The following is a 24376-nucleotide window of genomic DNA, read 5'->3' on the forward strand; positions in this document are numbered from 1 at the left end:
AATCTAATTTGTTAATGGAATGGAATTATGAACATCAGACTCAAGAAAATATAGCTCATAGTCATAAAAAGGAGAAAAAATATCCAGAGTCAACTACATATACCGAAAAATAAAACTTAAAAAGGATAACTATCAATTTTATAGGATGACATTTACATTAAAAACAGTGTCATACCAGCATGAGTCTAAAATATATAGCGGATGAATTCCATCATCAACAATACCAATCAATGATTGAAGCCAAATCCACTAATGCCATAGATTATTATTAATATTAAAAATCTTATTGGTCTGAATTTTATATATGTTACAAAGCCCTTGTGTTTTGACACATGACCTAAAACACAAATATGAGACTTTAGGACTAAAAGCAGCCAATGTGTCTCTTATTCGTTGATAGAATATGTAAAAGAAGGGATTTTATTTTTTCCAAACATATCTAGTAGCAATCTAAAAATGTCTATTTTTTCCATATTTGAGTATGATTCATATACGAATCATCTGTTTATGCAGTACACAATAACACAGCTTTGTTTCCTATCTGTAGGCTATTCAGAAAAGGACAGCGAGACATTAGTTGCTGTGATGCTTGGATAACAAGTCCTCCTCATATGACGAATAGTAGAAAAATAACAATTAGATTTTATCAGCTGAATAAGTAAATTATACATATGTGAAATACTGGATCTAATTGACTTATAGTAATAAGCTGTGTCACCATTTGACCACCTAACCGCTGGATACCATTTGCGGGATTCGTGACTCGGACATAGCAACTTTATGTGGAGATATGTGGTTTCCTAAGGCGACAAACCGAGCAGAGTTCCAAACAGTTTTGGTACTTTTTCCAACGTTACTATATAGGTTGAAACTCCTATTTGTCACACGCCGGCCCCGCGCGTGAGTAGTGGCAGTCTTACACTTCTCCCACAGGCAGAGGTCCCGGAAGTCTCGGCCGTATCCGTCCAATGGCGGGCGTCATCCTGCTGTCGGGTCCACGCGTGCGCAGGCTCACTCTCCCTTTTAAGACCTCCCACTCACCCCTCATTGATCACAACCTGTTGGAGGGGTATTTAAAGCACCTGAGTTACCTGTCAGATGCCTGTTATTTTGCTCACTTCCTGCTAGTGGTAAGGATCTGGCTCTTTCTCTCCCTGCTACTGGAGATCGTCGCAGACTGTTGTTCCAGTGACTCCATTCACTACCAACTCTGAGTTACCACCATAGTGTTCAGCTACTGTTCTGTCTCTTCAGTCCACAGACTGCATTGAACTCCCGCTGTTCCAGTGACTCCATTCACTACCAATCCTGAGTTACCACCATAGTGTTCAGCTACTGTTCTGTCTCTCCAGTCCGCAGACTGCATTAAACTCCCGTTGTTCCAGTGACTCCATTCGCTACCTATTTTGACTTACCTCCATGTGAACTGCCTCCGGCTGTTCTCGCTGTTTTCTGCTCTCCCATACCTCCTTGCGGGGGTTCCTGGTGAAGACCACCTATTCCATTAGAATCAAAAATAGTTTATTTTTCATTAGCTATTCCATAGTGCTGTTTGTGTATATAGTTTTATTTTTTGCTAAGGGATAGATATATTAACTTTTAAACAACTCAGTATTTAGATATATTCTTAACCAATTATTGATTTAGGCAGCGGAGATTCTTAATTATTTCCAATTCTTTTCCTTATGACCAATAAATAAAATAATACAATAAAAGTGTCACTCACCGAACTGTGAGTGCTTCTTCCCGTATATTTAGGAACCGTGGCCGTCCTCCATCCTGAGGGTCTGCGCATGCGCAGCCCTTTCAAACCCTTCAGTACCTGTTCCTTTAACTTAATTGGCAGATCAGGCAACACTCCCTATATTAAGCACCTGTGGTCAATACCACGTTGCCTGATCTTGGAGTCTCATTCCCCATGAGCCTCTGAAGGTGTTCCTGTGTTTCCTCGTGTATTCAGCGCTGCTGATTCCTGTGGTTTCCAGACCACTTCTACTCCTGTGGTTTCCAGACCACTTCAACCCTCCTGTGTTTCATGGTGACTGTTAGCTGATTCCTATCCGCTGCCCCCGTGCACTACAGTCTTCAAACCACTTCAACTCTGCTGTGTTTTATCGTGACTGTTAGCTGATTCCTATCCGCTGCCTCGGTGCACTACAGTCTTCAAACCACTTCAACTCTGCTGTGTTTCATCGTGACTGTTAGCTGATTCCTATCCGCTGCCTCCGTGCACTACAGTCTTCCAATCACTTCAACTCTGCTGTGTTTCATCGTGACTGTTAGCTGATTCCTATCCGCTGCCTCCGTGCACTACAGTCTTCCAACCACTTCAACTCGCCTGTGTTTCATCGTGACTGTTTGGCTGATTCCTATCTGCTGCCTCCGTGCGCTTCAGTCTTCAGCTCATCTCATCTCTCCCGTGTTTCCTCGAGACTGCTACAACTGATTCCTATCCGCTGCTCTCCGTGCTCAACAGTTCCAGCTCAGCTCTGCTCTCCCGTGTTTCATCGTGGCTGCACCTGCTGGTTGCTATCCGCTACCTCCGTGTACCTGCAGAGTCCTGCTGACTGCTACTCCTCAGTTCTACTCGTGTCTACAACAGCTGATCCGCTCTCCGTGCTTCTCAGTGTTCCTGCTGGTCTCTACTCGCCAGTCTGCATCGGATCTGCGCCTCACTGCTTTCATCTCATCTAGACCATCGCTACTCTTCAGGGTCCTCCAGGAGTCCAGTTCTACATACTACTGCTTCCTGAGTATTTGTTCCCCTGCTGGTCTACCTACCTGTGCGCTGTACCTACTTGATTACCGCTTCACCCTTCAGGGACTTCGCATCCTGCCGGCCTCCAGCCGTTCAGGTATCTCTGCACTCCTGTCTGACAGCCTGCTCCTGAATCACGGTATGCATACTTCTCATTGACTGTGCTGGTGTATTGCATATCTTGCTGGACTGAGTTTGTTCTCCTCTGGAGTTTACTATCCGCTGAGACTATTACCATCATTGACTGTGTTATCTTTTGCCCGGATAGTTTCAGTGACTTTCTATTATTGCAGTGCTGCTCAGTCATTACTATATTGTGCATGTTATTGTGGATCAAGTTTAAGGTGCCCGTGTATCCTCTGTATTGCAGTCTCTCCCCGTGCTCCTCCTCACATATATATTCAGTGGTACAACTTGCTAGAGGCAGACCACTGATCCCTGTTTCCTGTGTCACCGGTTCCAGTATCCTCTCACATAGCAGTGGTACAACTTGCTAACGCAGACCACTGACTCCCCGGATACCTCCTCTTGGATTCCATTCCTTCACTCAGACAGCGGTACAACTTGCTATCCGCAGACCGCTGACTCTCATCACCTCCTCGTTTCTGTTGGACATTCCTCCTCACTATAGCAGTGGTACAACTTGCTACCGCAGACCACTGACTACCCTCACGTGTCCTTTCTCCATACAGTTCCTCGTGTATTACTACATCCATATTACCAGTGCTGCTAGTCATAGACTTTCCTGAGCATCTCTATCATCTGCTATTTCCTGTTCCGTGATCACCCTGCTACCAGAGTACCATATTACCATCTATACTGCTCTGGTAAGCCTATCACCTGGTGATCCCTGGGTAAAGACTCCTAGTGCCCGTGACAGTAAGATCAGGCCATGACAGACCCAGATACGGAACCTACAGCCAAAGAGATGCTGCAGCATCTGGTCACCCGTGTGGAGCAACAGGATGGTCGCCAACAGCTGTTACTTCAATGCTACCAGTCGTTAGCCTCCCAAGGACCATCTGGACAGCCTGTTACAGCTAATGTTGAAGCTCCTGTGCTTTCCTCCGTTTCCCCAGTGCCATCCCAGGTGTCTACAGCTCCCACGCTTCACCTGCCTACTCCGTCAAAGTACGATGGAGACCCCAAAACTTGTAGGGGTTTTCTTAACCAATGCTCAGTTCATTTTGAGCTCCAACCTCAAAATTTTTCTACCCACCGTTCCAGAGTGGCCTATCTTATCTCATTTTTTTCTGGACAAGCTCTGGCTTGGGCCTCCCCTCTGTGGGAGAGAAACGATCCTGTATTACAAGATAGTGCCAAATTCATTTCTATGTTCCGAAGTGTGTTCGATGAACCAGGTCGTGTGACCTCCGCTGCTTCCAGCATTCTTCGTTTACGTCAAGGTTCTCATACAGTAGGCCAGTACGTCATTCAATTTAGGATATTAGCCTCTGAACTTCAGTGGAACACTGAAGCATTAATTGCCGCCTTCTGGCAGGGGCTCTCCGATAAAATTAAAGATGCACTGACTACCCAAGAGCTTCCTTCGTCACTAGAAGATTTGATCTCTCTTTGCCATCGTGTAGACATGAGGTTTCGTGAAAGAGAATCTGAGAAAACAACTTCAGTTAAAGCACCTCTTCGCTCAACCCCTCAGTTTCGTCCAGTTTCACCTTCCGTGATTCCCATGGAGATAGGACGTTCCAAATTATCTTTAGAAGAGAGGAAACGAAGAGTAAAGAATAGACTTTGTATCTATTGTGCTGATTCCACACATATGCTCAGTTCTTGCCCTAAGAAATCGGGAAATGCCAGGCCCTAACTAGTTCTGGAGAGGTGAAGTTAAGGTCCCTGGAGTCCTCTCCATCTTCTATAAAATTAAAAGTCTGCGCTTTTGATGTTACGATTTCCTTTGCTACCAAATCCTTTGAGTCTCAGGCACTGATTGATTCTGGAGCAGCAGGAAATTTCATTTCTAAATCCCTAGTGAATCAATGGTCCCTACCAGTGATTACTTTGAAAACACCGATTACTGTGACTGCTATAGATGGATCACGTCTCATCAATGGTCTCATCACTCAGAGTACGTCTCCAGTAACACTTCAGATTGGTGTGCTACACCATGAAGAAATTTCGTTTTTAATTCTTCCAGTTACGACAAGTCCGATTGTCTTAGGCCTTCCATGGCTTCAATGTCATTCTCCCCAGATTGACTGGCGCACTCCTCAAGTTACGTCTTGGGGAGCTGAATGTCATCATCGTTGTCTTTCTCAAGTCATTCCTCTTAAAGTACAGCAATCTTCCATCTCATCTTCCTCACCGGGACTCCCTCCTCAGTATGCTTCATTTGCCGATGTTTTTGATAAAGCTCAGTCTGAACGTCTTCCTCCTCATCGTTCTTGGGATTGTCCGATCGATCTTCTACCTGGCAAGACTCCTCCTAGGGGTCGGGTCTATCCACTTTCGTTACCTGAAACTCAAGCCACATCTGAGTACATCCAGGAGAATCTCCAGCGAGGGTTTATTCGACCTTCCACCTCTCCCGCTGGAGCCGGGTTCTTCTTCGTAAAAAAGAAGGATGGATCACTACGCCCCTGCATAGATTTTCGTGGACTCAATGCCATTACTATTAAGAATCGGTATCCCATTCCGTTGATCACTGAGTTATTTGATCGCATCAAGGGAGCTCGGATCTTTACCAAGTTGGATCTTCGTGGTGCCTATAATTTAATTAGAATCCGTCCCGGTGACGAATGGAAGACAGCGTTCAACACCAGAGATGGGCATTATGAATATCTAGTAATGCCTTTCGGGTTGTGCAATGCCCCCGCTGTTTTCCAAGGCTTCGTTAATGAAATCTTTCGGGACTTATTATATGTATGTGTCGTTGTCTACCTGGACGACATATTGATCTTTTCACAGGACCTGCCTTCTCATCACCAACATGTGGCAGAGGTCCTTTCCAGACTCCGGAAAAATTCATTATTCTGCAAACTAGAAAAATGTTCATTCGAGTTGCCCCAGATTCCATTTTTGGGGTATATTGTTTCCGGAGTTGGCCTGAAGATGGATCCAGACAAGGTGAATGCTGTATTACATTGGCCCCAGCTCTTCGTGCTATCCAGCGTTTTTTTAGGTTTCGCCAATTACTATAGACGCTTCATTCAAGACTTCTCGTCCATTGCATCTCCTATTGTGGCCCTGACTCGTAAAGGGGCCAATACTAAGCAATGGTCATCCGAGGCCCTCCAAGCCTTTCAAATTCTTAAAGAGTCCTTCTCCTCTGCTCCCATTCTTCGACAGCCTGATGTGACACTTCCCTTCTTCCTAGAAGTAGATGCCTCTAATGTGGGCTTAGGAGCCATTCTCTCCCAACGCTCGGTGCAACAAAAATTCCATCCTTGTGCCTTTTACTCTCGGGGTCTCCTGCCTGCAGAGAAAAATTACACGATCAGGGACAAGGAGTTGCTGGCTATCAAAGTTGCATTAGAGGAGTGGAGATACTTATTGGAAGGAGCTCGTCACGCGGTGATGATTTTCACGGATCATAAGAACCTGTCATACCTACAGTCTGCCCAATGCTTGAATCCTCGTCAAGCAAGATGGTCTCTTTTCTTTTTCCGTTTCGAATTAATCATAACCTTCAAACCAGCTGCCAAGAACAAGAAAGCTGACGCACTATCTCGAGATTTTGTGACGTCCTCTGACGTTGAAGAGGGTTCCAACCATTCTATACTAGACCCCAAATGTATCTCGCTGGCTGCTTCTTCCACCAAAGTGCTACCATTTGGGAAGACCCTCGTGCCTCCTACTCTGAGGAGGAAAATCCTTTCGTGGTTCCATTCTTCTCGTTTTTCTGGACATGCTGGTGAACGCAAGACCTTTGAGATTCTCTCTCGAAGTTACTGGTGGCCCTCGATGAGGAGAGACGTCAAAGAGTTTGTTGCTTCCTGTGAATTGTGTTCTCAGTTTAAATCCTCCCGCAGAACTCCAGCGGGGTTGCTGAAACCACTACCCATTCCGTCCAAGCCCTGGACCCATATTAGTATGGACTTTGTTACTGATCTGCCATCTAGTAAAAATTGTAATACTATTTGGGTAGTGGTAGACAGATTTTCGAAGATGGCTCATTTTGTCCCTTTGTCTGGTTTGCCTTCCTCGTCTACTCTGGCTGAACATTTCGTTAAAGAAATCTTTCGTATCCATGGATGTCCGTCTGAGATTGTGTCAGATAGAGGAGTACAATTCGTTTCCAGATTCTGGCGGGCCCTTTGTAAAACCTTGGGCATACGATTAGCACTCTCATCTTCTTACCATCCGCAATCAAACGGACAAACTGAACGGGTCAATCAAGATCTCGAGACCTTTATAAGGATGTTCTCATCAGCCAATCAAGACAACTGGGTAGAATTGCTTCCTTGGGCTGAATTCGCCCATAACAACATGTACCATGAGTCATCGTCCAAAACTCCATTCTTTGTGGTTTACGGTCACCATCCGTCTTTTCCGGAATTTCCTGCCCTCCCTCCCACCCAAGTTCCTGCTGTAGAGACTGTTTGTCAGACCTTCAAAAATATCTGGTCTCAGGTCAAAACCTGTTTAAAGAAGACATCTGCCAAATATAAGTCTTTCGCAGATAAGAAGAGGCGGGCTATTCCACCACTAAAAATTGGAGATCGTGTCTGGTTATCTACCAAAAATATTCGTTTGAAGGTCCCATCTATGAAATTCGCTCCTCGTTTTATTGGTCCATATAGGATCATTCAAGTAATAAATCCAGTTTGTGTCAAACTTCTACTTCCTAAGAATCTTCGTATTTCCAATGCCTTCCATGTGTCCTTGCTCAAACCTCTCATCATCAACCGTTTCTCGACTCCTCCTTCAGCACCTCAGCCAGTTCAAGTTCATCAGGAGGAAGATTTCGAGATTACTCAGGTATTGGACGCAAAAATTTCGCGAGGAGTTCTCCGTTTCCTCGTTCATTGGAAGGGCTTTGGTCCTGAGGAGCGTTCATGGATCAAAGTTGAAGATCTCAACGCCCCAGCTCTTCTTAAGAAGTTTTATTCCAAAAATCCGGACAAGCCCGGTTCCAGGCGTTCTGTGCCCACCTTTAAAAGGGGGGGTACTGTCACTCACCGGACTGTGAGTGCTTCTTCCCGTATATTTAGGAACCGTGGCCGTCCTCCATCCTGAGGGTCTGCGCATGCGCAGCCCTTTCAAACCCTTCAGTACCTGTTCCTTTAACTTAATTGGCAGATCAGGCAACACTCCCTATATTAAGCACCTGTGGTCAATACCACGTTGCCTGATCTTGGAGTCTCATTCCCCATGAGCCTCTGAAGGTGTTCCTGTGTTTCCTCGTGTATTCAGCGCTGCTGATTCCTGTGGTTTCCAGACCACTTCTACTCCTGTGGTTTCCAGACCACTTCAACCCTCCTGTGTTTTATTGTGACTGTTAGCTGATTCCTATCCGCTGCCCCCGTGCACTACAGTCTTCAAACCACTTCAACTCTGCTGTGTTTCATCGTGACTGTTAGCTGATTCCTATCCGCTGCCTCCGTGCACTACAGTCTTCAAACCACTTCAACTCTGCTGTGTTTCATCGTGACTGTTAGCTGATTCCTATCCGCTGCCTCCGTGCACTACAGTCTTCCAACCACTTCAACTCTGCTGTGTTTCATCGTGACTGTTAGCTGATTCCTATCCGCTGCCTCCGTGCACTACAGTCTTCCAACCACTTCAACTCGCCTGTGTTTCATCGTGACTGTTTGGCTGATTCCTATCTGCTGCCTCCGTGCGCTTCAGTCTTCAGCTCATCTCATCTCTCCCGTGTTTCCTCGAGACTGCTACAAGTGATTCCTATCCGCTGCCCTCCGTGCTCAACAGTTCCAGCTCAGCTCTGCTCTCCCGTGTTTCATCGTGGCTGCACCTGCTGGTTGCTATCCGCTACCTCCGTGTACCTGCAGAGTCCTGCTGACTGCTACTCCTCAGTTCTACTCGTGTCTACAACAGCTGATCCGCTCTCCGTGCTTCTCAGTGTTCCTGCTGGTCTCTACTCGCCAGTCTGCATCGGATCTGCGCCTCACTGCTTTCATCTCATCTAGACCATCGCTACTCTTCAGGGTCCTCCAGGAGTCCAGTTCTACATACTACTGCTTCCTGAGTATTTGTTCCCCTGCTGGTCTACCTACCTGTGCGCTGTACCTACTTGATTACTGCTTCACCCTTCAGGGACTTCGCATCCTGCCGGCCTCCAGCCGTTCAGGTATCTCTGCACTCCTGTCTGACAGCCTGCTCCTGAATCACGGTATGCATACTTCTCATTGACTGTGCTGGTGTATTGCATATCTTGCTGGACTGAGTTTGTTCTCCTCTGGAGTTTACTATCCGCTGAGACTATTACCATCATTGACTGTGTTATCTTTTGCCCGGATAGTTTCAGTGACTTTCTATTATTGCAGTGCTGCTCAGTCATTACTATATTGTGCATGTTATTGTGGATCAAGTTTAAGGTGCCCGTGTATCCTCTGTATTGCAGTCTCTCCCCGTGCTCCTCCTCACATATATATTCAGTGGTACAACTTGCTAGAGGCAGACCACTGATCCCTGTTTCCTGTGTCACCGGTTCCAGTATCCTCTCACATAGCAGTGGTACAACTTGCTAACGCAGACCACTGACTCCCCGGATACCTCCACTTGGATTCCATTCCTTCACTCAGACAGCGGTACAACTTGCTATCCGCAGACCGCTGACTCTCATCACCTCCTCGTTTCTGTTGGACATTCCTCCTCACTATAGCAGTGGTACAACTTGCTACCGCAGACCACTGACTACCCTCACGTGTCCTTTGTCCATACAGTTCCTCGTGTATTACTACATCCATATTACCAGTGCTGCTAGTCAGAGACTTTCCTGAGCATCTCTATCATCTGCTATTTCCTGTTCCGTGATCACCCTGCTACCAGAGTACCATATTACCATCTATACTGCTCTGGTAAGCCTATCACCTGGTGATCCCTGGGTAAAGACTCCTAGTGCCCGTGACAAAAAGACATGAAATCATGATGAATATTTAACAATTGACCCAAACCCCATAGAGATCACTATAAGAACCACTTCAACTCAAAATCTAAAATCAAACACCTAGGACAGAGGGTGGTTAAATTATGAATCCAGCACATCTCTGCTTTCGCTAGTCTGGCTGCAACATCCCTATTTTTCCAATGACTCTCAATGAACTTTATTTCACCAGAAGTTCTTAATTCCTTCAATGGAACAATTATTAGCCTTTCTAAAATGAAGAGGGCAGAGTGACTATCTAAACCTTTTTTAAATATTTATCATGTTTTTGCTTAGTCCTACTCTTAAAGGGTGATGTAAAATTTTCCACATTCACATTCTAAAACATATATTACACAAGTTAACCCGTGCATGATACTCATGCATTCTAGTCAAATCAAGCTACTTAAGGTGTTAAAAAGGTTCTTGTCATGCATTTGGGCCATAGCCCAGGCCTCAACCACCAACCACTCCCCACTGTCACCATGGCAACCAACAACCACTCCCAACTGTCACTTCTCCTTCAAGAAATATATATATATATATATTTTAAATCTTTATAAACACTTTTAACAATTAACAAATTAAATTAACAAATTAAAAACATCTTAGTATACCAAATTTCAGCCCTTTCTGAATTTTTTTTCCCACACACACTAACAATTTAGTAGGTCAGTGTATAACTCTGCCCAGCAGGTGGCGCTGCAGCTTGGTTTTATTTTTTCCACACACACACAGACAGACTAACACACGCCACTAGACATTTATATTATAGATTTTTACTGTGGCATGTAATGAGTTGCTTAATAGGGTTTTTTCTCCCCTCTACATAAAATCTATAAATCTGTTTTGGTTCTTCTTGACCACTTTGCAAGCTGAACAAACCCTACATCTGTGAAACCAAACTGTCCTAATGCATCCTTTTTCTTCATATGGGGTGGTAATGCCCTTTTAACCAATTTTCTATTAGGCCACGAGCCTTTCTAGAAAATAGAACTAGCTTTGTTGGGAAATAGTGAAGCTAAAACTGGATCTTTCTTTTTAGATTTCCCTGTGTTTATTAAAAATCTTCTCTTTTCCTGCATGTTTTGAGTTATATTTTGTAAAAACACACACTCAATCCAACTACATTTTCTTTTCTCGATTCCCTGATTTTCCTTTTTAGGGATTAGTAAAAATTCTCTCTCTAATTTCTGAATTTTGTTACATGCTTTAGAGACCAGATCTTCAGGATAACACTCCAAAAGTGGTTCCTTCATCTGTCCTAATTTTTCTTCCAATACTTCTAAATCCTTGCACTTTCTCTTAATCAATTTAAATTGTCCTAGGGGCATGTGCTATAGCGATAATGATGTTCACTGGTTGCCTGGACATGTTCATTTGAATCGGTAGGTTTTTTGCACGTCTTGGTGAATAATTCTCCATTCTGATTATAGATTTTATGATCTAAAAGAATTGACCAAAATTTTGCTAATATCAAGAGCAGATATACCATAAAAAGTTTAGCATAGCTAGGAGCAACCCTAATACCCATTGCTGTACCAATATTCTGCAAATAATATTCATTCTTAAAATAAAAATAGTAATTAAAAATAAACCAAATTCCATCTAATAGCAGTTCCATTCTGACCTATCTAGAAAGGCCATTATAAACTAAAGTCCTAATAAATGGTTTATAATAGAGTACAGTTTCAGGCTGAGCCCTTTTTACGTGAATTCTGATAAGTACACCAGTTTCATTTGATTTGACTGCAGATATCTCTGTTCCGAAGAGCTAGCACTTTAAGCCCGGTGACAGAGAGAGCCGCTGCTTGCCCACATTTTTGTGCTGTCGGTTTAGAGTTAATGTGGGAGAGAAAGGAAGAGATTGCTGGAAGAAAGATGGCGGAGATCAGTGGTTAAAAGAGAGAAAGTTATATGAACATAAACGCACCAAAACGGGATAACTACAGCAAGTAACAAGAAAGTGGCAGTGCTAGCTCCATACCCAGGATAATTAGGGATGAGGGGAGGACTTTGGGGCAAAGTGGGAGGGGAAATTAGGAAAGGAACATACGTGGGAGAGAGGAGGGGCATAAATTTAGAAGTGTCTCAGACTCTCAGGCAGTACCTAAAACAAGGGCGAGAGAGACCAGAGCTTGCCACACATGTAACCCGCAACCCGTGTAACCCACCCAATAACCCGCAAACCGCGACCTGCAAAAAAAACCCTGCAACTTGAAAAAAAAACAAGCCCATTTCTGCTTGTTATAAGCAGAATTGGCAACTATGGCAGTGATAGCAGCAGAGAGATAAGGAACACGCTTGCAGGAACGTCACACGTACATTATACATTCATAATAATAATAATGAACTCTTTATTTCCCAAAAATATTTTACAAAGAAAACATATGGAACAAACGGTCAAATTATTTCGTTAAGGCAAGGTCTTCCAGTTAACCAGAGTATGACGCATGTACCCCCATAAATCTTGTGCTTTTTCTCCTGTTGGAGGCATTGCGCCGTGGCACACTTAGCAATATCTCGTGGCACACCAGTGTGCCGCAGCACACTGGTTGAGGAGCACTGATCTAAACAATGTCATTTCCAGATGCAATAAAAACAAATGGGATTAGGGAAAATAGTGCTGCTCTAAAATGTATGAATAAATATAATGCTGCCAGTGTGGAATGTGGGAGACGAAATCCAGTAATTTCCCCAATAATATAGACCAAAACAATGTTTCTCCCACAGCGCACACTGAATGTAGATAACAAATGAAATAGAGCTGAATGTATACGGACAACCTAAGAAAGGTATAGCTAGCTCAACAATTGGTAATATCAGTTGGATCCAACAAGCTTTTAAGTCATGAGTTTAATTGATTATTGATTGACCTCATCTGTATTTTTACACTTCTTCAAATGCTAATGCTATACAATAGGTTTTCCTACTTCCTTTTTGTCCTTTGTGTACAGCACAAATGCTTTCATTCTTATAGTTACCACATGTGGTTAATTCATTACCATTATTGATTTATTATTACATGGCTGATTCACCGCTAACACCATTCTCTAATTACCTGGATTACCCAGCGCAGCAATGAAAGGGTTAACTTATAATGTTTGGTGGCACAAGCACCTATGTATACAATCAGTATGATGCGGGAATGACACTCGTAGCATAGACTCCCGAATCACAGTATAATCCCCACTGAATCTGGGAACAGAAGAACTTTTACAGCTGACATCCACCCCTGGGACTTAGCTTTCTATGTAATGAGCTCTGTATGGCATCTAATAACTGATTATTTCTAGTTCTCGTCCCTGGAAGTACTAATTGGCTACTTGTGAAGCCTGCATACATGTTATAACAGATAGACTGATCTATTTTAAGCACAATTGTTGGCATTACCTGATAAAGACAGTATTACAATATTGCCCTCTTCCCCGTTACCCTATACCTTCTTTAGTTGTGATCCTGGAAGGGGCAGCAAACATACACATTTATGTGATTATATTGATGTTCCTATTATCATTTATAGGATTGATAGGTTGTGTTGTTGGATAAAGGATACCCCTTTAAAACGGCATATTAGATAACTGCCGGAAGGTCATCAAAAACATTTGTGTCTTTTGGGCACTTTTTTAAGCATTCCTTTGAACCAGAAAGGTGGGAAATCACTGTCCCTGTATATATTGATGGCTGATGCCAAATTCATACATGATTTTGTGACAATTCTCAAACTTTGATTTGTGAAACATTATTTGAAATATTATTTCACAATGTTTGAGCAAAAAAAAATGACCTTGAACCACATTTTTTACCTATCATATAGTGGGTGTAAAATACTTTGCTTAGAAAAGCAAATCATACGCAAAGTGAAGATATTACACTGACTGACGTATCACCTCACAGCACGCCACCCATCCCATAGAGCTCTAGCAGAAACTACATCAATGCAACTCATTTTCCTAACTCTGCAAAGGGATTTCAGAGGTATGTTATAGCAATAATTTTTATTCTACTTCACTTTACGAACATGAAAACCATATGGAGAGGTGACTAAAATGTCAGTCTGATTGCTTTCACACTGTCCATGCTCTCCCTGAGCCAAAATTTAAAACACCTTTTCTGCAGTGTTAACTGCATGCAGCTTGGACTGTCAATTACAGGAAACTATTACATTTAAGTAGAGCCAAATACTGGAGGTCCAGGACCTTCTCAACTAATGGACATTGGTTACAAATAGAAGCATATTGCTGTTTATGTTAAAAAATCTCTGTTAATCTAAGATGTACCTAAACAGCTACAGCTGTACATTAACAAAATCTCAATCAAGAAAGTGTATTATAGTTGTACTGTTATAATAGTAATATTCAACAGCGACCTGGGTCACAATATCCCTGGTAAGACTTATCTGTTTAAAAAATGGTTATTTATCTCTGGGAAATTCTGCATGCTTCAAATGTGCAGTGTGCCCAAATTTCTCAGTGTTGGACAATAATGACCATTGGGGTGGGTGCCTGGGGCCCTAGTTGCAGGGGGGCCATAGATGTTCTATTAACTCCTTGTGGTATAGGTAAGAATTTCCAGATGCCTTGATGCCACCTGAATCTCTGTGGTTATGTTAGGACATGGTTCTGTCATCCTTTGTCTTATCTAACAATATACACTGCCAGACAGAGCCGGATTTAGACCTCATGGGGCCCTAGGCAAGATACTGGTTTGGGGACCCCTCCCTGAAAAAATACATAGCACTATAGTTTTTTAGCATAACATATACCACTATTCAGGGGCTGGCTGGCAGACTTTAGCCTGGGGGGGGGGGGCAAGCACAGCACTGGCCCATAAGTAGCGGCCCATTTTTAAAGGGTGGTTTCACCGCCGGCCCTGGGAGGGCCCTCTGGGGACCGCTGGGCCCTAGGCAATTGCCTAGGTTGCCTAGTGGGAAATCCGGCCCTGCTGCCAGACAAACTGCCAAGTGCTCCTTTGTAATTCAGGAAATGAATGACATGTGGTGACAGGGCAGATAGCATGTAGTAGATGAAGTCTTCCTTTGTGGATACCTCTGGGGCATTAAAGGTGCACAACAGACCCAATTTACACTAATTCATTTAAAGAGTTAATATGTCCATTCAGGACATTTGGCCCATATGAACTGACCAATTTTCACATTGCCTCTATAAGTCACTTTAGTTTAGCAAAAATAGGGAAAAATGCGTTTATCGTTGATTTCAGCCCTTCTTATTATCTACAGCTAGTGCAACCCCACAAATATATTGCAACATTTATTATAAGATATATATTTTATTGTATTGCTTTTTACTGATTCTATTGATTATTATTATTATTATTTTTATTATATATAGGGCGCCACATGAGGTCCACAATACAGAGGGCAAACAACAAGACAGTACAACTCACAACACAGCTACTGATAGCCTGGGAAAAAAGTTATAGGCAATGAGGACAAGAGGGAAGAGGGCCCTGCTCACTAGAGTTTACAATTTAAAGGGAAAGGGACAGACCTTAGATTGATACATGGGATGAGCCAATGTAAGGGAATCTAAGGACAAGAAGCAAGAGAGGGAGTTATAATAAAGGCTATATATAAATATTATGTGAGCAGGTTTTTTAACTTAATTTTATTAAAGTATTTTTTATACTTTATTTTTTTTAAATAAAGTATTTTTTTATTCCCTATGGCATCATTACTTTCTTTAGGTTTTGTTTCTCAATTTTTAATAGAATACTAATTATAATAATAATAATAATCTATGCTAATAAATCATTAATAATATTTTTTTATGTAAATGTTGACGCATGTTAATTCTATTTCTATTAGTACAGATAGAGTGTAGAGAAACTCTCTGGGTCTTATTAAACCCAAGAGCTCTTTCCATCTCCAAGAGAAACCTCGGTGATGATGTTCCTGAGGTTTCTGGTTGTGTTTGTATATTAAGCGCTGTGCAGGAATAGTCTAACGACCATGAACTGCACATAACTGAACTGCCTACTAAGCAAACATTTTATTTTGGGAGTGTTAAATTAGAGATTTAGATAAATTTGCCATTATTTAAATGCATTTGATGTACTGGATATTTATTTGTGAGACTTCATTATAAACTCTGTTTCATTTACAATTGTGTATATTCATTTTGCGGGATTAATATATATTTTAGGGGATTACAATTAATATGGATGCTTAATATAATATTGGATTATTTGACATTCATTTAGGAAAGGGCTTTGGGTATCCCTACCCTTTTAATTAAGCTCAGGTCCCATTTAGCTCCTTGGGAAGGTACCCTTTCTCCATTTAACCTCCATTGCTATCAGAATTAAGCTACTGGTGCACAATGGAAAGTGGCTGTCAGCTAAGTGGTAAGGACTGGATGGGAGATTAAAACTGTCTGAACTGGAGATGTGTATTGACTGCATCACCTGATTGGACAAGAGCTGCAGTTATCCAATCATGTTGTCCAATTCACTCTTCAATCCTCTATCCTGACAGACGGAAACTTTTAGACTGCTCCTTTTCCTACTGACAACCATCGTACTGTAGGCTTCAGATTAGTTACTGCTCTGGGTAATGGGAGGGGGAATAGACCATAGTAGTACATGGAGGTTAGGCTTCCTAAAACAAATGTGGCATGTTGTCCAAAAGTGAAAATTCCTTTAATACTAATTTGGGGTGGATTTACAATAATTTGGAGTGTTTTCTTACTGTAGCCTACAGTGTTGTGTTATAACATTAAGTAAAACATATTGTAAGAAGACTGTTCAGAATTGTCATTATGTGGCATGTGCCAACTCAAGCGAGGACATAGGGAATGGGTAGTAGATGAGCAAAGAGGACATGTCTTGATTACCAGCCAAGACCAAAGATAATCATCATTCACCATTGACTTTAAACCTAGCTATACATAGAGCCAAAGGCTTGGTTCAGATTGAGACGTATGTCCATTTGCTTATCTTTGCATGTTTTTGCACAATGCATGCTTAGAAAGTAAATGTAAGCAACTGCTGCTATTCAGACCACAGACTTTTTGCAACTTTCGACTCCTTACGCCTGAAGAGGTGGGTGCTCTAGCGTAGGCAATGAACAGGAAGGGCTTGTTTGAGCAATTCCATATGGATTCAGACTGGAACATAGTAGCAGATAAGACTGAAAAAGTTTTTTATTTGCAGGTTGTATGGAGGGGCTTTAACTAGCGGCTGATGATGAACTCGCAAGCCACTAGTAATTAGAGGTTTTTGAGACTTTAGTAGTCACTTTCCCATAGATTAGGATTTGCTGAAAATGTTGTAGCAAAGATAAACAAAATATTTATTTTTGTACGCAGGTCGAGAAGTTGTTCCAGCCGTATTATCTATATTATTCAAGTTTAAAGATGCTTCACAGCAATTGTGTTCGTAGCAAATAAAATAAAGGGTTTTGTACACGTTCGCAAGTTGGACATAGGTGTCTGAGTGGGGTGTCTGTTGTCAAGGGAACGCGTCCGCTATTAATTCAGACTTGTAGGCATCTTCAACTCTGAATACGGTGAACACACGCCTACTCTTGCATTCCACTCTGAATCAAGCCCAATTACTCTGCTTATTTAAAGAGTTTGTACAACAATAAAATAAATAACCACAACTGCAGAGTATAAAGCACCTACAAAATAAGTAGTCCATAATAGAAGCAATGATTAGTGACAGGGTTTAGTGACCGCAAGCAAATGCAGTCGCTAAATCCTGAGTGTGAACAAAATAAATCCACATTCCTGACTATGATGTACCAAATGATAGGTATTTCCTGTAGAATTAATACACTACCTTATGTCCCTCAAAATTCCAGTCCATTCCTACTGTACATCTATGACCACTAGTTTAGATAGAACTATTGTTCATGTGGTCTAGGCATGTGCTCTGAATGACAGGATTTCACTCATTGGGCCACCCACTTATGTGGACAAAATGAACAGTGATCCTTATGTTTACCACTCAGCTTGAGAAGAAGTAGGGGCAGTGTATGTGTGGCCATCTTTTTACTGTACAACAGAGCTAAGCATGGGAGAAGCTATGCCACTTTCTGTGGTTTACTGTGTACAGACAGGAGTACCAGTACCACAAACAGGCTTCTGAGAGATTCATAAGCACAGAAGAACCATCTAGACAGAATAGTTAATGGAATTTTTAAACCTGAGATGTGAGAATTGACATACAGAATTGACTTTTTAGACACTTGTTAGAAGATTTCAGCCATGTCTTGCATATTACATTTTAGACATATGACTCAATTTTATATAATGTAAAAATGTAAAAATTTAGAATCAGTTATTTAAAAAAACATTGTACTGTGCCTGAAGAATGAAGGGTACAATTCAATTATGACAGTCACAATATGAAAGGCAATACCACATACACTTTGTACCTTTAAGGATGCTGTTTATGATTGTCTCCGTGTGATCCGCCAGTAGATCTGCTTTGGCAATAGCTACAAGTGAAATGTAACTCGACATATTTCTGCACAGTTCCTTGTTTCCCTTTTGGAGAAATCTCACTGCAACTGGGACAGCAAGTGACATAATTGAAGGTCTGTTATAGTTCTGTCAATGTAAAAATACAAAATATATTAACTAGTATATATTTTACTGCAGAAGCTGCAGAAACAATCAACAACCAAACAGTAGTAAGTCTCTGACTATTTTTTTTATTTTTATATACCAATTTTCTCCAAATTAATAATAAGATGAGCAGCAAACAGTTGCTAATATTTTTTACTGCTTTGTGACTGAAATATATCACTTTTTTGTGCTGTCTAAACCACCTTATCTAAAGCATTAATGGTTATCCAGACAGTTGTACTGCTCCTGTTATACATTCTGCCCATGCTGTGTTCATAGATTGGTCAATGCATCTCAACCAGCACCACCAGAAATAATTTGCTTAAAAATAGAGAATAAGACAATAGGACATGCTGCATCCATACACCATGATCGCTCACATGTACTGTCTGCACTTTCTTCATAGGATTCAGTGAACCCCATTTACAGTGCGCCTGAGCTACACTCACCAAGCTGTGAATGCAGCTCAAAACAAACAAACCACAGGCATATGGAAAGCTCTCATGTACCCTTAATGAGTCACACATGGGTAGTAAGGAGGGAAGGTGTGAATCCATCTTTATTTATCTATTTATTGATGTTTAGTAAATTTAATTGATAAAAGCTTGTCTTGTTTAACGATCCCTCTTACCTTCATTCCTGGCCAGTGATAAAGTATGATAGGGTTGGATAGCGTTTGACATGCATGCTTCTCCTGATATCTGGTGACATCATTCAAGGTTGTTCTGTTTGTCTCCTACTTCTGTTTACTGTTCTTCATCTACAAGCTATTCACATATAGCTCAACTCAGAATGCCCAGGCACAGACTGCGGTAAATATCCTTTGCCCTCTAGAAGGGCCTTGCAGTGATTACTGGACTGTGTTAATTTGCACCAGTCTTGCTTCAAGATTCCTTCTGCATTATCTTGCCTTGGGCAAAGACTGTATAATTTGCTCCGGTATAACTTCATAAGATATTGTTTGCAGTGATTACAGGACTGTGTGGTAATATACATCAACACCGCTTCAACATAAATTGTGCATTACCTTGCCTTGCCTAAGGACTATAATCTGCTTCAGTAGAAATTCAAGAGGTACTGTTTGCTATATTTCCTTGTTTAGACTGAATATCTGATCCAGTAATACTTCAAGAGATATTATTTCAGTGATGCAACAAAAGACTATTTAACTCCTGATTTTCAATTATTCATCGCTGCATTACTTAAGTGTTTTTGCATTTCATATTTGCTCTGATTCTGCAATAAATCGCAATATTCCTGTGCATACCTTGCACATACCACACATGTCTAATTGAAGCACATATCTCTACAGTGTATATGTAACAATATCTAGGCATAGCTCAGTGTCCTAATTATATCTTAAACAGGATCGTTAGGAAAATAATATCATTATATGTTTATGATTTATTCAACAGTCTGATAATACTTGGTTTTCAGCAAATACTGTGTGTAAGCAAGTAAGGGGCCTAATGATTTTCATAAAGGTGTTAGGCATGTTTCTGAGGCCTGCTTTATGTCACCTGGATTAGATTATTTATTTAAACATGATTGGTGTCAAATAAGTGGAGTCATGCCTTTATACTGACCGGTAAAGTGCCCCACATATCCTAAAACCTTGAAATTAATTTGCCTAAAAAGGATCATATTTCGGTCACTCCAATATCAGTGTATAATCCTTATGGGACATATATTAAAAAATCAGATCAATACTTTCTATGTTTCAGATCACTTCTTTCCTGTTTAATATGGTATACCTCAATTGTCTATGTTTTAAAGACCTCTGTAAAATCGGTAACCATTGGAATTAGGCAGATATTATGTGTTAATGGCGTATACTGGCCCCAAAAAAACTGTATAGAAATTATGTATCTCCCCAAGCAAACAATATAATATAATCATGTTTCATATACTGTAAATATTCACTTCACTTGTCAATGGTTTTAATGTTGTGGCTGATCAGTGTTTGTATATGTGTATGTATATTTTAATGAGATAACCAATGTTGTTCACGTTCAAGTGAAGTGAATACATTGATTATCTCTTTAAAATGGGGTGGGGTAGGATACATTAGGTACCAAGTGAACAGTGAGCTATTGAAGCTGATGTGTTGGAAGCAGGAAAAATGGGCAAGTATAAGGATCTGAGCCACTTTGACAATCAGTAGTCGAAGTGGGGGTGTATATGGTGGTATGTCACTTCTCCTACTGCTTTCATTGTAAAACTAGCAAATTTCATTCACTTACATTCCATTCCATTTTCCATTCTGCCACCTCTAAATTTTTACTATGATCACTGGGCCAAATTGTGATAGCTAGACAACTGGTTCAGAGAATCTCCCAAATGACAGGTCTTGTGGGGTGTTCCCATTATGCAGTGGTTAGTACATACCAAAAGTGGTCCAAGGAAAGACAACCAATGAACTGGCGACAGGGTCATGGGCACCCAAGGCTCACTGATGCGCATGGGGGCGTGAAGGCTGGCCCGTCTGATCCATTCCCAGAGAAGAGCTACTAAAGCACAAATTGCTGAAAAAGTTCATGTTGGCTATGAAAGGTGTCAGAACACACAGTGCATTGCAGCTGCGTAGCCGCAGACAGGTCAGAATGCCTATGCTAACTACTGTCCATCGCCGAAAGCACCTACAATGGGAACGTGACCGCCAGAACTGGGCCGTGGAGCAATGGATGAAGTGACCCTGCTGGCTTGCTTAGCAAAGGCTGCCGACTCATGAAGGACAGCAGCTCTCCTGTGACAGCAGGTAAATAGTAACAGCAGGGCTTAAACAGTAAAAAGCACTCTGAAATTAGGTATGGACTTGCTGAAAATGTGAGGAGCACCATTTAATTTGGTGTGATCACAATTGGTTAACTCACAGGACAAATTTATATAATATAATCTGCACATTATACAAACGTGTCAAACACAAAGGCAACACATACTTGTAGGATACAGCTCATTATATCAGATGCAATCTTTGCATGTGGAGTGTCTTCATCTTTTGCCGCTGCTGTCAGGTTGTGCTCCAAACACGACTCCCAAAGTGACACAAGAGCTTTGCCATGTTTTTCAATAGAATCTGTTTCCCTTATTGCTGTTGTGATACGAGTTATACAAATTTCTACAACTGCTTGATTGTTGTCATTCGTTTGGTAATCCTATTTTAAAAACAAAATTTTCCGCAATTTATATACATTATGAATCTTAACTAAATATAAGCTTTCTTGAGCAGTATGCAGGTTTAATGTAAGAATGAACAAAACCTCAATGTCAAGATTGTTTCAATTAAAATTGTTGAATTATGCCAATGCTTTAAAACAATGTTGTCATAATGAACTTCCACCTCAGTAATGTCACTAGTTCCTAGTGAAATCATAGGCTAAATACTGGATCATATCTTCAAACAATGCATTTTAATGCTAATATACACATAAACATGGTACAGAGTTTGTAACCTGTAACAAGAATAGTAATACCGTCTTGTCAGTAACAGGGCATAGAATATATCATACATATAATACCATAATAAATGAAAACAAATCTCAAAAGTTGGTCCAAACCCACAGTGTTTGGATAGGTAACAAAATTGGTGTGTATGATAACGTGTAAATCATATATTAGAAAATGATACAGATGGCAATGTCAATTAGGTATTAATGGTGCAGTCTGTACTAGAAGGTCACTTCAAATGATACCAGGTGATAGGTGTCCTGGTCTCCAATGTTCCAATTTCTGGGAATAGACCAACCAATAGAAATATAGTCCACGGTGGGTTAGTGAGTCCAGAATGGGATATAGGTAGTGGTAAAGTAAATGAGAGATCTGTATGGAGAACTCTGTGAGCCGCCCAAAAGGCAGATTCTGAGTGATAGACAATGGTAGTGGGCTGTGAATGAATCCAAAGTCCATACTAATACAAAGTATACACATCAATATTAACACAATGTTGAAGTTCCATAATTGAGTGCTATCTATTCAGTCTGTACAATAAACATGTAAGACCAATAGAATACAGATTGTTTTTCTCAGGTAATCTTGTCACATAGATAAGATAATATAAAGGTGCTTATATGCGTGTACCAATAGTGCGGTACCAGCTAGCAGAGGTATGGGCATATATACCCTACATAGGGGATTGGAATAGCCAGTGAAATAAATTTGTGCGAAAGGATTTCAACGTAGAACCAAAGGGTAATAGGGATGTTATAAGAAGTGCCCTAGCTCAAAATCGATATTTAGACCTTATAGTGCTAGGGTCTTCATTTTGAAAATCCATTTGGATTCTTCTTGGGAAATGAGTTTTTATATAGTCCCCCCCACCCCCCTCCCCCCATCCCCCCATCCCCCCCTCTCCCCACCCCAAGGCTTATCCACTTTTCTGATGCCCATAAATTTGAGCAGAGAGGGGTCTTGTGCGTGGTTGGTTGCAAAATGATCTGATATGCTGTGCTTATCAAAACCTTTCTTGATGTTTCTTTGGTGTTCAGATATTCTTACACTAAGTTTCCTAATGGTCCTCCCAATGTACTGTAAGCTGCATGGGCATTGAAGTGAATTAATGACCCCAGAAGTATCACAGGTAAGTCTGCTCTTAACAGTATGTTCCTCTCCAGTAGTGTTGGAAAGATGTAACAGATTTGGTGTTGTGGATGTGGCCCACTTTGCACGCTAAACACCTGTTGCAATAGTAGAATACTTTCTCCATTTCTTTAAGCCATGTACTCTTCATGGGAGCAGTTTTGGGGGGGATAGTGCTGTTGACCAATTGTTTTCTAAGGTTATTTGCTTTGGTGTAAATGAATCTGGGATTTTCTGGGAGAATATCTTTTAGTTTGTCAACTCCTAACAACACTTTCCAATGATTTTTAAAAATGTGCTCTATTTTCCTAGATTCGCGACTGAACTTGGTAATGAAGGGGATTGATGGGAATCCCTTCTTTGACCAACCAATCATGGAGGAGTAGTGCAATAAGGCACCTTTATAAACCCCTCACTACCTCCACAGAACATTGATATTCCTGAGGAACCCTAAGGCGAAACGCATTGGTATATATGCTATCTACTTTAACCTCATCTGCATTCCCAGCGTGCTCCAGGTTGGAGCTTACGAAGGAGCAGCTACTTTCACTCACCACCCCATGAGCATGCGCATTTTGGACGAAGTCGCGACCGCGGCGTACCTGTCACCTTGACAACCATTTCCAGCGTTCATCACTGCAGCGATACAGAGGGGAGGGACATTGCATAAGGAACATCACCGAAGCCCTATACAGGGTAAGTTTCTACTTTGCTCCACGTCCGGCTACCGCTCTACCCAGCTTGATCGCGTCTGCCTTTTGGGCGGCTCACAAAGTTCTTCATACTGGTCTATCATTGACTTTACCACTACATATTTCCCATTCTGGAATCACTCACCCACCGTGGACTATATTTCTATTGGTTGATCTATGCCCAGAACGTCTATGTCGCACAAACCTTTTTCACTGGCTAATCCAATCCGCTATTTAGGGTGTATATGCCCATACCTCTGCTAGCTGATACCGCACTATTGGTACACTCATATAAGCACCTTTATATTATCTTATCTATGTGACAAGATTACCTGAGTAAAACAATCCGTATTCTATTGGTCTTACATGTTTATTGTACAGACTGAATAGGTAGCACTCAATTATTTAACTTCAACATTGTGTTAATATTGATGTGTATACTTTGCATTAGTATGGACGTTGGATTCATTCACAGCCCACTACCATTGTCTATCACTCAGAATCTGCCTTTTGGGTGGCTCATAGAGTTCTCCATACAGATCGCTCATTGACTTTACCACTACCTATATCCCATTCTGGACTCACTAACCCACCGTGGACTATATTTCTATTGGTTGCTCTATGCCCAGAAACTGGAACATTGGAGACCAGGACACCTATCGCCTAGTATCATTTGAAGTGACCTTCTGGTACA

General features: G+C 41.4%; 1 protein-coding gene across 1 annotated transcript in view; it reads right to left on the minus strand.

Moving 5' to 3' along the window:
* VEPH1 (ventricular zone expressed PH domain containing 1) overlaps positions 1-24376 on the minus strand; it is a 300978-nt gene that overhangs the window by 270927 nt on the left and 5675 nt on the right. Inside the window, exons 2-3 of the mRNA XM_075200875.1 lie at positions 21355-21570; positions 18223-18397 (exon numbers count right to left, since the gene is read on the minus strand). Coding sequence (XP_075056976.1) covers positions 18223-18397; positions 21355-21570 — 391 coding nt within the window. The remainder of the gene's footprint in view (positions 1-18222; positions 18398-21354; positions 21571-24376) is intronic.

Source organism: Mixophyes fleayi, chromosome 3, assembly GCF_038048845.1.
Source record: "Mixophyes fleayi isolate aMixFle1 chromosome 3, aMixFle1.hap1, whole genome shotgun sequence".
Classification (NCBI taxonomy): domain Eukaryota; kingdom Metazoa; phylum Chordata; class Amphibia; order Anura; family Limnodynastidae; genus Mixophyes; species Mixophyes fleayi.